At 24.7% G+C, this 15,602-nt stretch overlaps 2 protein-coding genes across 2 annotated transcripts in view; one reads left to right on the top strand and one right to left on the bottom strand.

Annotated features, from left to right (window-relative positions):
* Positions 1-15,602, top strand: part of LOC134827922 (serine/threonine-protein kinase Genghis Khan) — a 57,155-nt gene that overhangs the window by 24,728 nt on the left and 16,825 nt on the right. The window contains 2 exon segments of the mRNA XM_063840812.1: positions 541-659; positions 744-1,148. Coding sequence (XP_063696882.1) covers positions 541-659; positions 744-1,148 — 524 coding nt within the window.
* LOC134827918 (GATA zinc finger domain-containing protein 14) lies at positions 7,103-10,571 on the bottom strand. The gene is made up of 5 exons (XM_063840808.1): positions 10,437-10,571; positions 9,397-9,487; positions 9,006-9,330; positions 7,947-8,107; positions 7,103-7,891 (listed from the first exon to the last, which is right to left on the bottom strand). The coding sequence occupies exons 1-5, from the start codon at positions 10,532-10,534 to the stop codon at positions 7,103-7,105; spliced, it is 1,464 nt and encodes a 487-aa protein (XP_063696878.1). The 5' UTR covers positions 10,535-10,571.

Genomic DNA, 15,602 nt, shown 5'->3' with positions numbered 1-15,602 from the left:
TTTTCTATTATTTATAGCGCTACATGCTAAATTTTATTATATTAAATCTTCTTCTTAATCATATATTTATAAATTTATCTGTAAAAAAAAACATAATTTTCTAACATGAACCATTTTCATATTTTTTCCATGTTTGTTTAATTTGCCATTGCTCTACTACCATCTTGTGTGCCCGCCAACGCGCCATCTGTGTAACATTTGAATAAAAATTGAATTTTTGCATAATCACCTGCCATTGTCATTAAAAAAATCTTCTTCATTCGCATCTAATCTCTCCCCGTAAAAAAAAAATAATAATTAAAAATGCCCAAAAATTTTAATGAAATTTAAAATAAAACAAATTTCCATGTGCCCTTTCGTCTCAATTGCATTCGAATGAAAAAAAAAATATTTGAACACTTTCCAAATTGAATCGAATCGAATTGAATGCACATTCTTCATACCAAAAAACGAACAAATGATGTGACACAATTGCCCCAAAATTGACAATGGACTTGGAATGTTATAAATGTTACTCTAATTTAAATTGGACAACGGCAGTTTTGGAGAGACCCTCATCGCAAATGTCCTACTTGGATCACTTTTTGAAGGAAACGGGCGGCGGCGGCACCGGTTCGAATGCATCGACGCACACAGCATCCACGCTGGCAGCCAATTTGGTAAGTTTTTGATGAAAAAGTTGTTGTCTCTCGACAGTACATGTGCCTTATGTGCCATAAATTAAAAAAAATTTCCCATTCAAGCCATCGAGTCACAATCCAACATCTACGAGTTCATCGTCGAACAATATTTTGATGTCGTCACCGCAAAGCCAGCACAATCAAAGTGTATCGTCGTTGCAGCGACAACAGCAAATCGAGCAACAGCAAGCGCAGCAGCAACCGCCTCAGCACATCTACAGTAATCAACAACTTTTATTGCATCACAGCAACTATTCGATGGAAAGTGAGGAGGGCGACATTGAGGACAATCGCCCGCCAAGCTTGAATAGCTCCAAGAGTAATTTGACGGAAAATTCCATGGATCATCATAGTATTCATAGTGCGGCGATGCGCGGCAAAATTACACCCAGTTTACAAAAAGTTCATCAATTTCTCGTGCGCACCTTCTCGAGTCCGACAAAGTGCAATCATTGTACATCATTAATGGTAAGTGCCAGATTTTTTTTATTTTTACATTTTTTATGATATTACTCCCGTACTTCCGCTTGACAAATAAAACTTTTTGGCTCTATTGTTGAGATGTGCTGAAAAAAATAAAAAACATATTAAGTGATGTTTGAGGCAATGAGAAAAAATGTTTTAAATTTTATGAAAATATTTTTTTTTAAATAAATTTATTTATTATTTTTTTATAGTTTTTTTCCATTTTTAAATTAAGTTAATTATTTTTGTATTAAAAGAAAAATTTAAAAAAACATTTTTTAAAATATTTTAATTTTTATTAATTTATTTAATTTATATTAAAATAAAAATAATTAAAACTTTTTATTAAATTTAAAAGTTTCTGAAAATGTTTGAAAAATAAAAAAATAATTTATTAGAATAATTTTATTAAAAATTTATAATTAATTATATTAATTTTTAATAAAATTAAATTAATTTAAATAAATTTTTAAAAATTATAATTTATTACAATTTTTTAAAAATTAATAAAAATTTAAATTAAAATTTAAAATTTTTATTTTTTTTTTAATTTAAAATTTTTGAAAATGTTTATAAAAAATAAAAAAAAAATAATTAAAAAAAATAAAAAAATATTATTTTTTAAAATAATTTTATTTAATTATTTAAATTTTTATTAAATTAATTAATTAAAGCTTTAAATTAAATTTTATAAGTTTCTGCAAATGTTTGAAAAATATTAAAAAAAATAATTTATTTAATTTGAATAATTTTATGAAAAAATTATAAGTAATTTATTAATGTGTAAATTAATTTTTTGAATAAATTTTGATTAAATTTTCGTAATTAACTTTTTTTTTTAGCAATTTATTAATTGAAAATTAGGTTTTAAAATTAATTAATTTAATATAAATTAAAATTTTTTTAATAAAATTTAAAAAATATTTTAAAAAATAAAATAATTAATATTTTTTATAAAAAATTTGGTAAAAATTAAATAAAAAAAAATTTTAAATTAAAATTTATTTATTTTTTTTTTTAAATTTTACTTAATATTTAATTTTATTTTTAAAAAAATAATTATACCTATTTAAAAAACAGTTCAATATTTGTAAAAAAAATAATTTAAATTAAAACATTTTTTCTCATTGCATTTGCCTATATAATGCAAACAAATAAAAAAAGTACATTTACGATGATGCGAATTATTTCACGTATTTGGCGAAGCATTAAATTGTGAACAAGAGATAATTATTGTGTCTTCTGCTTTGAATGAATAAATTGCGCCAAAACGAATGCGACACATTTTATAAAATTTCAATTATTTCTCCTCATGAATGTAGGTCTGTTTGTTACAACAACAACAATTAACTTGCCGTGCGTTGTTTACTTGCAACTCCCTTTTTCTCATTTTCATTTTCGTTCCAAAAACGAAATTCTTGCCCAAAATAAACAAAAAAGTGCAACACGAGAAAAAATGTAAGGTCAACTTGTGTTTGCATAGAGAGCAGAGACTGATGTGCAGTAAACCGAAAACTTCTACTCCATTGTATTAATTTTTGGCAGTTTTCCCCGAATAATGTTCCATTTATTATGTTAATATCCCGTGCATTGCAGAATTACAAATAAAATGGCTGTGAGAGTGTTGCGTACGGCAAAAAATAATAAAAAAGAGGATAAACATGTATAAATTTGCCGAAGCACATTACACTGATGAATTACTATTGTAATTTAAAATTGAATGGCTGGCGAGCGTTAGGTGCCTTCGTTGAACAGAAAAAAAGTGTTTGCAGGTACAAATAATAAATGAGAGTAGAATGAAAATGGAAAATTAAAATTTTCTATGCTCTTGTCTATTTTTTTTCTGCTTGCTCGTTGTGTAAGTTGATGATGATGCTCGACATGTGTGTGTCAGTGTCACACAACGACGACGGCGAAGGCATCTCATGAGGGTGTCTGATTTTCTTTGCTTTGTTGAGCAAACATGAGGAAGTAATTTACCAAATGTGCGATTTTATGAGAAAATTTCTCGTGATTTATTTTTTTATTACTCGAGTAATTTTTTGAAAATAAAATTATTAAAATATAAAAAAATAAAATTATTAAAAAAAAAATAAAATTAATTAAAATTAAAATTAATTAATTTAAATTAAAATTTAAAATTAAATAATTAAAAATTATCAAAATTAAAAAATTTAAATTATTAAAAAAAAATTAAAGTAATTGAAAAAAATTTTTTAAATAATAAAATTTAAATAATTAAAATTTTTATTAATAAAAAATAAAATTATTTTTAATTAAAAATTTTTTTGAAGAATTTTATTTTTTTCTCATTTTTGTTTTTAATATTAAAATATTTTTTTTTTTATATAATAAATAATTTTAAATAATAAAAAATAAAATTAAATAATTTAAATTGTGTCATCTAAAATTTCGCCAAAATGCAATTTTATTCATATTCAATCGTAACAAAGGTATCAATTGATAGAAATTCATAAATTTTCAACCTTGACATGCTGATATTTTTTTAAAAAGAACTTTTTCTATATTTTATCGTTATTTATGACCTAACTCAGGCATTTATTGAAAGAAATTATTGATAGTTTAAATTTATTTAAAGAAATTCGATAAAATTTTTCAATGCAAAAATACTCAATAAAAGTTAAAATTTGCATTTAATGTAAAGAAATTTGACGAAAATTATCAAGATTTGTAAAAAATTATTTTAATAATAAAAATTTTTTTAATTTAGATATATTTAAAAAAATTTTATTAATTTAAAAAATTTTTTTTTCTGTAATTTTTTTATTAAAAAAAAACTTTTAATAATTTTTATCGAAAATTTTTGCAAAAAAAAAAAATTTTTTTAAAAAATATAAAATAACGAAAATTAGTCAAATTACCTCACAAAATAAGATTTAAAAGCTCTCACCCTATTCATTGCCGATGTTTGCATTGTTTCAAACGAAACACAATATTTCCTTCTTTTTTTTGTTTCGCGCGCGCCGTTTGTGTTTACCTTTTGTCAAGTTAAAGAGAGAAAAGCACGCGGGTGAGTACACACTCAAAAGTGTGCAACAAAAGAGTGAATTGTGAATGCGTCGCCTCGTTCATTAGGCGAATAATCATCATCGTCATCAGCTGAAAAAAAAAATAACAAAAAAAGTCACTTACAAAGATTCGTCGTCGTCGTCTCTAAGTGGCTTGTAAAATTTATTTCTATAGTAAAAGTCAAGAACCTGCAATATTTTTCTATATTTTATGTTATTATCATTTTTTCTGCTATTTATTATTTTTCTTTTTTTTTTTCGAGCGCACAAGAGGGAAAAAGGGATCCTTTGTGATTCAAATATTTATTCTTTCGTTTTTGGTGCAACTCGTTCATAAATTATTTGCAAACTTTTTTTTCTCGTTTTTCGGCAATAATAATGCGGGACAAGGTTATGATAATCGCTTTTGTGTTATTATTCCTCCTGCGATTATTAAACGGGAGACAAACGGGGCTCGAATGAGGCGATTTTATTGTCACAAAGCCAGACTTTGGTCCGTCCTGCAAAAATAAATTTCGTTATTTAATTTATCTGCTTGCCTCCTCGTTCGGCAGTCCATTCAAAACAATTACACATAAAGATATATATTTTTAGTGCACACAATGCATTAAATAAAATTAACATCACCCGCTCTCGATCTCTTCTTTAAACATGCAGTCGTCGTCGTCGTTGTCGTTGCAACAATGAGAGGAAATCTTGCATGGTGCATCGGAAATCTTTATGAATTTTTCATAACTTGGCCCATATAATTTTTTTTTTTCGTATTTTCTGCTGAGCAAAATTTCAGTTCTGATTCCAAAATCTAGATACCGAATAACCTACACACACTTTCGTTTTCGAAAAATGTGAGAAATTTTGTTGGCAAGGAATCCCCTCATCACGGCATGGCTGGAGCGATATATGTGTGACATTTTGAGTGCCTCGTCGTCGTCGTGTGTGTGGGTGTGTGCGATGGCAGCAGCAGCATGTTGTTCGGGTGGTTTATTTCAACATACAGACAGACGACGTGATACATGTGAGCAGATATAAAATGAATATTGCATCAATGAATTGCATGAACTTACACCTATTAAAACAAGTATGTGTTTGTGTGTGGACTTACCCAATTATCCTTATTCATGTTCAGGGGCGTAATTGGAAAATTTTTTATTTTTCGTGCCTATGAAATGCAAAAAATTATAAAAAATTAAAAAAAACAAATTTTTTGACAAATTTCTATAAAAGTAATTAAAAATAAATTAAAGATTTATTAAAAAATAATTAATTAATTTTTTTTTAATTTAAATTGAATAAATTATTTATATTAATTAATGGATTTTTTTTTCCAAATTTTAAATTGAAAAATAATTGATTTATTTATATGACAATTAGTTAATTTTTTAAATTAAAAAAAAATAAATAAAATAAAAATATTCACTAAAATTTAATAAATAATTCAATAAAAAAATAATTCATTAAAGTTCTAAATAAATTGAATTTTTTACAAAAAAAAAAAAAAATAATAATAAATATCTTAAATTAAAATTAAATAATACCTTCAAAAGTAAAATATTTTTATTTATTTTTTTTAATTAATTTATTTTTTTTTAATTTAAAAAAATTATTTAATAATTTATTTTAATTTAATTTTTTAAAAATAATTTTAAATTCATGGAAAAATCATTTTAATTTTACTTAAATAAATTAATTAAAAAAAATTATATGGAAAAATCATTTTACTTTTACTTAAATAAACTTTATTCAAATCATAATCTGTAATATTTATTAATGTTTTTCAGTTTCAGAAAAAAATAAAATTTTAATTTAATTTAATTAAAGTTAAATTTATTTTTTGTTTTAATTTTAAGTATTTTAAAAATTTAATTTATTTTAATTAAATTAATTTTTTTTTTATTTAATTTTTTTTGAAAAATATTTTTTTTTTAAATTAATTTATTTTAAATAATTTAATTGAATTTAAAAATTAAACTAAAATTAAATAATTTTTTTAAAATTAATTTTACAAAAATTACTTACCATAAATTTTTTCCTTCAAACCTATGTTTCACGCCCCTGAACATTGTCCTACCGATGCACTTTCGATGCACATTTTATTGAATAAAATATGTGTGGAGAAAGAGGCGACAAACAGTCATATCGGGATAACAGGCAGAGACAGACAAAAGCCAAAAAAAGGAACAACGTGTGTATGCATAGAATTTAAATGACCAATAAATTTGACTTAAATTGGATTAAATTATTTTCTTCCATATATTATTATCATCATCAATAGACAAGAAGACATGTATGCGAAAAATACAGATTATTTCCGCGCGTACATTTTATAATTTTATTTATCATTTTCTCCATCGCTCTCTTATATTTTATTATTATCATCATTATTTTTGTGTCTGTGTATTTTTTTTGGTGCATTAAAAATTTTATTTTGACATTTTTTTTGTATCATTTATTTATCTTTAAATATTTTTTTTTGTTTTAACATATTTTACGGCTCTCTTCTCTTAAATTCTCTCGTATGCGTGACCATATTGGGGCCTAAATCAAATTTAAATGTAGAAAATTCCTTTTTTGAAACGTGAAATAGCCACAATGATGGTCACCATATGTTGTTTCGTTTTATTTAAAATCACTTTGTGGGCTATTATATACTTTATTTATTACTTTTACGTATTTTTTACTATTCAACAACAATTAATTAACGGTTTTTTATAATAATAATAATAATATCAATAATAATAATTTAATGGAGATAAAATTCATTCAATATTGTATTGAAAACTATCTGAGCAGAAATTTAACAATATTTCCCTTTTTTATTTTAAATATTGCTCATTTTTTGTATTTTTTTCTTGAAAATCTTAAAAACAGATTTCGTTGTTTAAATTAATTTAATTTTTAGGACACAATTTTTTTTCCTGCGAATTTTTTTTAGCAAAGTCCCCAGCATCCGCACCACGGAATTTTCTTCGACGATTGGTACGACGTTACGGAAATGCGTCGCTGGCTCGAGGGTTCCGTCGTGTAAGTGCCTCTGCTGTTGATGCTGTCGGACCGCGAGCGCTTTTTGTGATGCGATTTGTTCGAGTCGCAGGAATGACGTCGGGAATCGTTGTGATGCGTATTTGGATGCGGGGCATGCGTCGGCGACAAATCCAGATCCAAGCTCATGCGACGCGACGCATGCGACGCTTTCTCGATGGCATCGTGTTTCTTGAAGCGATTTGTCTTCTTGCCGACCCCGAGCGACAGGGAAACGCGTTTGCCCGATTTCGACGATGACTTGGCGAGCGTGCTTTCGGACGAACTGAGCTTGCGTTCGTTTTCGTGATAAATGTGGGTATTTTGCGTGGGTGAACGGACCTCCATGTTGTTGCTGGTTGGCGTCGCAGTGCCGTTTGTGTGCGAATGCTCGAAACCGGTCGACGATCTGTTGTGCGATTCCTTGAGGATTGGCGGCGACGGAAGTTTGTGACACAAATCGTCCGGCGGCACGGGATGAATTATCGGCTTTGTTTCGATTTGTGTGCTTAAACTATTGTTGTTGTTGTTGTTATTCGGGAAATCTAGCACTAAACTCACTTCGGAGCGAAAGGGCTTCTTTTTACTCCCGCTGCAATTGTTCAAACTCGTGTCAGACTTGTTTTTGTTCTGTAGATCTTCGATGTCTTTCGATAAGAATTCAATGTCTTGCAGTAGTTCGTCGAGATTTCCTCCTGTCTGAAATTTTTTTCATTAAAAATTAAAAATTTTAAAATAAGAAAAAAATTCTTACCTGAAAATTCCTGAAAGACGATACCGGATCTGAGGGCGTCACTTGTGCTGACGCTGATGATGATTGTTGTAGCAAAATGTCTGGCTTGTTACTGCTATTTGACCACTTTGATGGCTCTTCGTTTAATACTTTCGTATTTGGGATTATAAATCCATCCTCATCTGAAAAAAAAAATATTTTTAAATTAAATTAAATTTCATTTTAAAAAATTAAATTAAATGAAATTAAAATTATTTAATAAAATTTAATTAAAAAATATTAAAAAAATAATTTTAAATTTAAAATAAAAATAATTAAAATTTTTCGTAAGTTCATGATTTTTTTAAAATACTTTCAATAATTTTTTTTTAATAAAAAAAAATGTAAATTAAAATAAAAAATATTTTTTTTAAATATTTTAATTAAATTTAATTAAAATTAATTTTCTTTTTATTCAGTACTTGAGGTAATTTTGCTGAAAAAATAATTTAAATTATTTTAAAAAATTTTTTAAATATTAATTGTTTAAATAATTAATTAAACTATTAATAAAAAAAAATTAATAATTTAAAAAATTTTAAAAATTGAAAAAATATTTATTAATTTAAAAAAAATTTTATAAATTTTAAAGTTTAAAAATTATTTTAAAAAATAAAATAATTTAAAAAATTTATTGTTTAAATAAAATTGTTAAAAAAAATATTTTTAATTAAATTTTCAATAAAAAAAATAAAAAAATATTTTGTTTAAAAATTTAAAAATTTTATTTTTAAGAATTATTTTAAAAATTAAAAAAAATTTATTTCAAATTATGATTAAAAAAAATTTAAAATAAAAAATAATTTTTTAAAGTTTACCTTTTCAAAAAAAAAAAATTTTTTAAAATTTTTGTCTTTTATTATTTTTTTAAAATAATTTTAATTTTTTAATTAATAAATTTTAAATAAGAATTTAAAAAATCTTAATTTTTTAAAATAATAATAATTGAAAATTAAATAAAAATTTATTTATTTTAATTTTATTTATTTTTTTATTAATTAAAAAAAAATTATTTTAATAAAAAAAAAATTAAAAACTCACCAACATTCCCCCCAATACTCTCATACGGCAAATTCTCGAAATGCGTTAAAGGCGGCACTAATGATTGAAGTTCCGTCAACGGAAAGGGACTTTCGGGCGCTTTTGGTTGCACCTTCGGTTCATTCACTGCTAACCTATTCGCCGAATCTTCGTTCGGACTGCGTTGCGATTCCTCCGACACAATCGACAAATGGTCAAATTCCACGTGAAGTTTTTCTTTTTTCGCCTTGCAACCTACTGATTGATGCCCGCCATTGTGCTGCGACGTGTCATTTGTTGTTTCTGTATTGTTACAAGACCCACAAGTCTGGCATGAACCGTCACTCTGTCAAAAAATTTCAATTTGCTTTTAAAAAAAATCAATTGTCTTTTTTTTTTCTTAATTTCTTACATCATGCGAATGACAACTTTCCGAGTCGTGAGAATCTTCATCACAGTCCAAGTTTACTTTTGATGCTAATAGTTTTTCTAATTTATCATATCTGAAGAAGTTGTCGAGCAAAAATTTATTATTTACAACGTTCGATTATCATGACGACGCGACAGGCAGACACATTTTTTGTTGAAAAAGAGGAAAAAAAATAAAATTAATGAAAATTTCGAGCGAAATATTTTTTTTTAGAAAAAAAGACATAAAAAAATAGTTTTTTTTTGAAAAATCAATGCAATGTCATTCTTCTTCAACAACAATAGCGGCTCTACAATTTATTTAAATTATTTTCAAGAAAGAAGCTCCTATTTTATTGACACCGATAAAAAATCGAATTCTAGACAAAAAATTATTTTTGATGAAAAAATTTGTGTTTGATGGAATGCTAACTCATAGTATAATAACAATACAAGATATATAATAAATATAATTATTATGAAAGTGAAATTATATACGAATACATAACAAAACGAGTAATGAAAAATAAATCGACTAGGTTTGGGCTTACCAAATTTTTTTTTTTACTTTGAATTTTTCTTGCGCGCACTTTTTTTTTTCTTTTTTTCTCTCAGTTTTTTATTTATTTATTATTTATATTATTTCTAGGGATCTCGTTTTATTTATTATTCAGTGTTTATCTTTCTTTTGTTATATTTTCATCGTTTTTTTTTCTTTATTTTAATTTTTTTCGTATTTTTTATTATTTATTGCGAACAACATTTATTAATAATAAATCAAGTGTCCAAAGAGAGATCCGTCACATTAAATCTTCGTGATCTACGAAAAGTCATGGAGATGGAAAGGATCATTATTCATATAACTTAACTTGATATTAAACTTGACGTGACTCGCGTTGCACACAATATTGTACATTATTTTTTGATTTGAAGAAAAATCACATTTGCATGCATGAAAAAATAATAATATGATAAAAATAGCAGGAAAAAAATTTTTTTATCCAGAAATAAATGAAAGAAATAAAATAAAAAAATGATACTCACTCATCACGTAATGTCCATATTTCGCGGCGTAATTGCTCATTTTCCTTTTTTAACTTTTTGATATCACTTTGACCTACAGCATCAAAAGCAAAGAACATTTTGATTATCTGTAGAAGCGCTAATATACCATTCTGTAGCAGTAGTTTATTTTTTGATTGAGCAGTGAGCGCATTTTTTTATGATTATTTTTTTTTATTGTAGATAAATGCAGTTTTTATTTTATTTATTTATTTTTAATTTGATTTGATTGAATTTTGGATTGGATTACATATTTTTTTACAACAACAACAACAACATCAACAATAAACAACAGCAATGGTAGCGCAGATAACGATATTTTAATATATTGATATATTTTTACATAACATAAAAAAATATAAAAGAAATTAATTTTACTAATGTAATAATTTTTCACCAATTTATTTTATTTTTTTAATTTAATTTTTTAAATATTAATTTTAATAATTATAATTAAATTTTAATATTAATTTAAAACGTGCTTTCTACTGAAAAAAAATTTTTTAATTAATTTTTTAACACATTTTTTATTAATAGTTATTTTTTTTTAATATAAAAAAAAATCTAATTTTTATTATTTTTTTTTAAATTAATTTAAAGCCATTCACTATTTTTTTTTTAAATAATTATTTATTAAATTAATTAATTTATTAATTTTTAATGAAAATGATTTCTATGATTTTTAATTAATTATAATTTTATTAAAGTCACCTCTAAAGAAAATCATCACTCAAATCAAGCACTTTTCAGCAAAATTCATTCCTTATTTTAAAAAAAAATATTTTTTAATTTTTTTTTTTAAATTGCTTAATTAACAACAATAATTAATAACAATAAAGAATGCACAAGATTGCGGCAATCTGGTTATTTAAATTTTTTTTATTTTAATTTTTATTTTTTTCATGTGTTGAGTGTTAAAAAAAATAAATTCGCAGTACGTGTATAAATTTCCGACTTTTGTTTTTTTTTGCCTCTTCTGGTATTATGACAATAATACACTAATAATAATATGATACAACAATCAAAGAAAAAAAGTGTGTGTTTGTGTGTGCAAAAAGAGAGCGCCGACAACACACAAGACGAGACCGAGAAATTTGTGTCAAGTTGATGCCAAGATATCTGAGAAACTACTGAACCACTGTGTTTAGTGTTGTTGAAAATTCAAAAATTCTTACTTTTTTCATGCACCTTCTCTGTGTCCTTAGCTATACAGTACACACATGGAGAGACATGCGCAAACGTTCGGAATTTCGTGTGTGTGTGATCAAAAGTGGTGAATATGTTCTGCTCTACAAAAATCTACAACATTTATTATTACAAATAAATAAAGTGCACAAGAGAAAAAAAAAACTAAAAAAAAGCGAATGTTGTTTTGTTGTATCCTAAAATACAATATTTTTCGGGTAGAGGAACGACGACGATGACACACCATGACATTGCTTTGAGAGTGAGATATCTTTGCCTTTTTTTGCTCGTGTCATGCTGCTGATGAACTTTCACAAGCGAGCGGAGTACACGAGGCACTTTGAGTGATCGCCCGTTCAAATGAAATTTATGTATTACGCAATGTTGACATGCTGCTGCACTTACATTCTTGGAATCGCTTTATTTTCACGTGAGTTCACGTTTTTCGCTTTGAGAGTTAAATTGGAAGTTGAAGAGCAAAAAAAAAATTAAATGAAGAAAAATCTTCAATTTCATCTTGAGAAGAAGAATTGAGGAACCGTTTTATTGTACATATATCCGTTATGCTAAACACAAATTTCAAGTACAAGCAAGTTGCCACACAATCGATGACATTGATTATTGTTCTGTATGTTATTGTACTCGAACATACCGAAAGAACAACAAAACGAGAGTCAATTTGTTCGTCTTGAAACGGAAAGACTTACTTTGCCGCATTTCAATTTTATAGAACAAGTTTTTAAAAAGATTTTTTAAAGATTTTTACATTTTATTACTCCTCAAGGTTTTTTTCAATGAAGTTTTTCTCATTTTTGTACTCCTCGTGATTTATAGAATAGTTTCGTAAATTCATCTGAGGCTTAGATTAATTAAACAGATGGATAAACATTGTCCCATTAATTTTCTGATACCTTTATTTTTATTTTTTTTTTTTAGTTTTTAACTGAAAAATAGTATTTGACATTTCTTTACTCCTCAAAAAATTTTTTTTTATTTTACTCCTCATGATTCAAAATATACATTTTTTAATTATTCTGATGCGTTTTATATAATCTGCTTAATTTTTCCGACAAAATATAATATTTCACATTTTCTCCTAAATTTTTAATTCAATTTTATATATTTTTTAAAAATAAAAAAAAATATTTTGAGGAGTAAGAAAATGTAAATTCGAAATATTTTGACTTTTTTATAAAATGCTGAGCTTTTCATAAAATCTTAAGCTTAATTTTTTGCTTTTAAAAAAAATTAACAAAAAAATATTTTTTACATTTTAATACTCCTCATTTTACATTTTCTTACTCCTCAATGAAAAAAATATTTTTTTTCACAATTTTAAATTTTTAATTACTTTTAAAATTTTTTTATTAATTATTTTGTCATAAAAATAACTTCCCAAATGATTTTTGACAAAAAATATAATTTTTTTACTCCTCATTTCACAATTTAGTACTCCTTAATGAAAAAAATTTATATTTTCACAATTTAAAATTTTTAATTACTTCAAAATATTTTTTTGATTCATTTTTCATAAAAATAAATAAATAAAATGCAAGATGCAGAAAAATAAATAATTTCTTTAAAGATTTTGACAAAAAATTAACATTTTTGTACTCCTCATTTCACAATTTAGTACTCCTCATACCCGAAAAATGAATTTTCTCAAAAATTTAATTAATTAATGAAATTTTTCAAAGTTATGGACAATATTTCCATCATAATATCACATTTTCCCCTTGAAATGCGGCGAAAAAAAAATAAAATAAAAAAGAAAACTAAATAAATTTACTCTAACCCTCAAAAAATGAGAAAATTAAGATCTCGGTCGAAATATTTTGTGTGAATTGCATACGAAATGCACACAAATCAATGAAGGAGGCATATTTCTTCCACTTTTTGCCGTTTTATTTTTTTTTTCGGGGTGTTAGTACTTGATGTCGAAGGCGAAAAGAAACATCTGCATGTCCCGTTGCTGCGTGTGTGTTTATCAACAATACATCGACAACGACGATGACGACGGCTGAGGACGTGAACGAGAGCAAAAAAAGGGAAATTGCTTCATTCTTGCAATAATATTTTCCTCTTTTATTGTCGTCGTGTCATGTAGATGCGATAATGGCAGTGACAAAGCAATGACAACGCCACACAAATTTTTTTTTCCGTATGTTTTATTTAACAAGACATGAACTTTGTCTTTATTATTTGCATTTTTGGCGAAAAATTCATAAAAAATGCTTTTGATGTCATCTCGCATTCCGTTCGCAAAAATTCGTTTTTTGTGCAAGCTGCAAGCTGATTTCGGGCCAGTAGTTGTAGGTAATTATCGTCTATGGGGAATTTTTTGTTCTGATTATCTGTTAGTGAGACATGATGTGTGCGGAGGGGATCACGAGAGACAATTTTGTGTGTTATGTCACCCGAAAATGGGGAAAAAACTGCATGCAAAGCGACGACTCGCATGTATTTATTATATTAAGTTAATGCTTTTGGCAAGGACAAATGGAAAGGCGGTCGTGTATTTTCTTTTTATCTTGCAAGATGCATTACATGATTGTGTAATTGGGTCTAGTTTCCCCCTTGAACAGCAAAAACTTGTCTATATTTATAGTTTAGGAGGTTTTTCAAGATAAATGGCAAAATATTTATTTGGATGTTGTACACATTTTTTAGGATTATTTTTTCTTAAATTCGCTTACAACATCAATTTTTCCTCGTTTCTTCCTATTTTATCTCTTTTTTTTGCGAGACATTCATATTTCTCGGCATTATACGTGATATTGATTGCTTTAATTAAACATCAGTTTTTATTTACTTTGCCTCTCTCGTTTCGCATTCTGGTCACAAAATGGACAATTAAAAAATGCATGACACAAGAGAAAAAGTCTCGATTCGAAGAAAAGATTGAAAGTAAAAAGATAGTTTCGGTGATAAATAACCGGAGAAATTAAGGGCAATGGACAACAGATATTTCAAAAGGAAAATCCATTTTCGATATTTTTATTACCCAATTAAGAAAACATATTTTGTTATAAATAACTCGGAGAGTGAATGAGCGAATTCATCAAAAAAAAAAAAGTAAAATGAAGAAACAGACAGATTTATTTTTTTTATTTGAGGATGAGCTCATTAGGGAAAAGTGTTTCATTTTTTTTTATTTAAAATTTAATTTATTTTATTATTTAATTTAATTTAATTAAATTAAATAATAAATTTTAATTAATTAAAGTTATTTTAATTAAAAAAATTAATTTTAATTAATTTAATTAAAAAAAATTAAAATTAAAAAAAAAAAAAAAAATTTTTTTTTATTTAATTAAAATTTAATAAAATATTTTTTTTTATTTAATTTTTTAATTTAAAAAAAAATAAATAATTTAAAAAATATTTATTTTATATTTTTTTTAATTAGATAAAAAAAATTTCTTAATTTTGTACAAATTATAATTATAAATATTTTTTGAATTTTTTTTGTTCAGTAAAAAAATTTATCATTATTATTTTTTATGAAGATTAAATTTAAAATATTTTTTTTGACATATTAAAATTTAGAAAAATAAAAAAAAATATTTAAATTTATTTTTTTTTTTTTTTTTTTGATAAATTTTACAACAATTTTCTAAATATTTGATAAAATGAAAAAAAAAGTTTAAAAATTAAAATTAATTTTTTCTTCATTTAAAAATTTTTATTGAAATTGATATTTTTACAATAATACAAATGATTTTTTTAAAAACCAAAAATTTAAATTAAATTTAAAATTAATTAAATTTTTTTTTATAATTTTAAAAAATAAAATTGAAATTAAAAAATTTTTAAAATGATAAAAATTAATTTTTCAATTTAAATAATAAATTATTAAATTTAAAATTAATTTTTTCTTCATAAAATATATAAAATTGAATTTTTACTAAAAAAATGTTTTTACTAAAATTTTTATGAATATAAAAAAAATAAAATTAAATA

The sequence above is a fragment of the Culicoides brevitarsis genome, chromosome 1 (assembly GCF_036172545.1).
Source record: "Culicoides brevitarsis isolate CSIRO-B50_1 chromosome 1, AGI_CSIRO_Cbre_v1, whole genome shotgun sequence".
Lineage (NCBI taxonomy): Eukaryota > Metazoa > Arthropoda > Insecta > Diptera > Ceratopogonidae > Culicoides > Culicoides brevitarsis.
This window is presented reverse-complemented; position numbering and strand designations above follow the sequence as displayed.

What these genes read in the sequence shown, in the direction of transcription:
- LOC134827918 (XM_063840808.1), bottom strand. Translation starts at nt 10,534, where the DNA reads ATGTTCTTTGCTTTTGATGCTGTAGGTCAAAGTGATATCAAAAAGTTA. An exon ending in GAGTATTGGGGGGAATGTTG is followed by an intron (nt 8,108 to 9,005) that starts GTGAGTTTTTAA and finishes TTTTTTTTTCAG; the next exon opens with ATGAGGATGGATTTATAATC. An exon ending in CGTCTTTCAGGAATTTTCAG is followed by an intron (nt 7,892 to 7,946) that starts GTAAGAATTTTT and finishes AAAAAATTTCAG; the next exon opens with ACAGGAGGAAATCTCGACGA.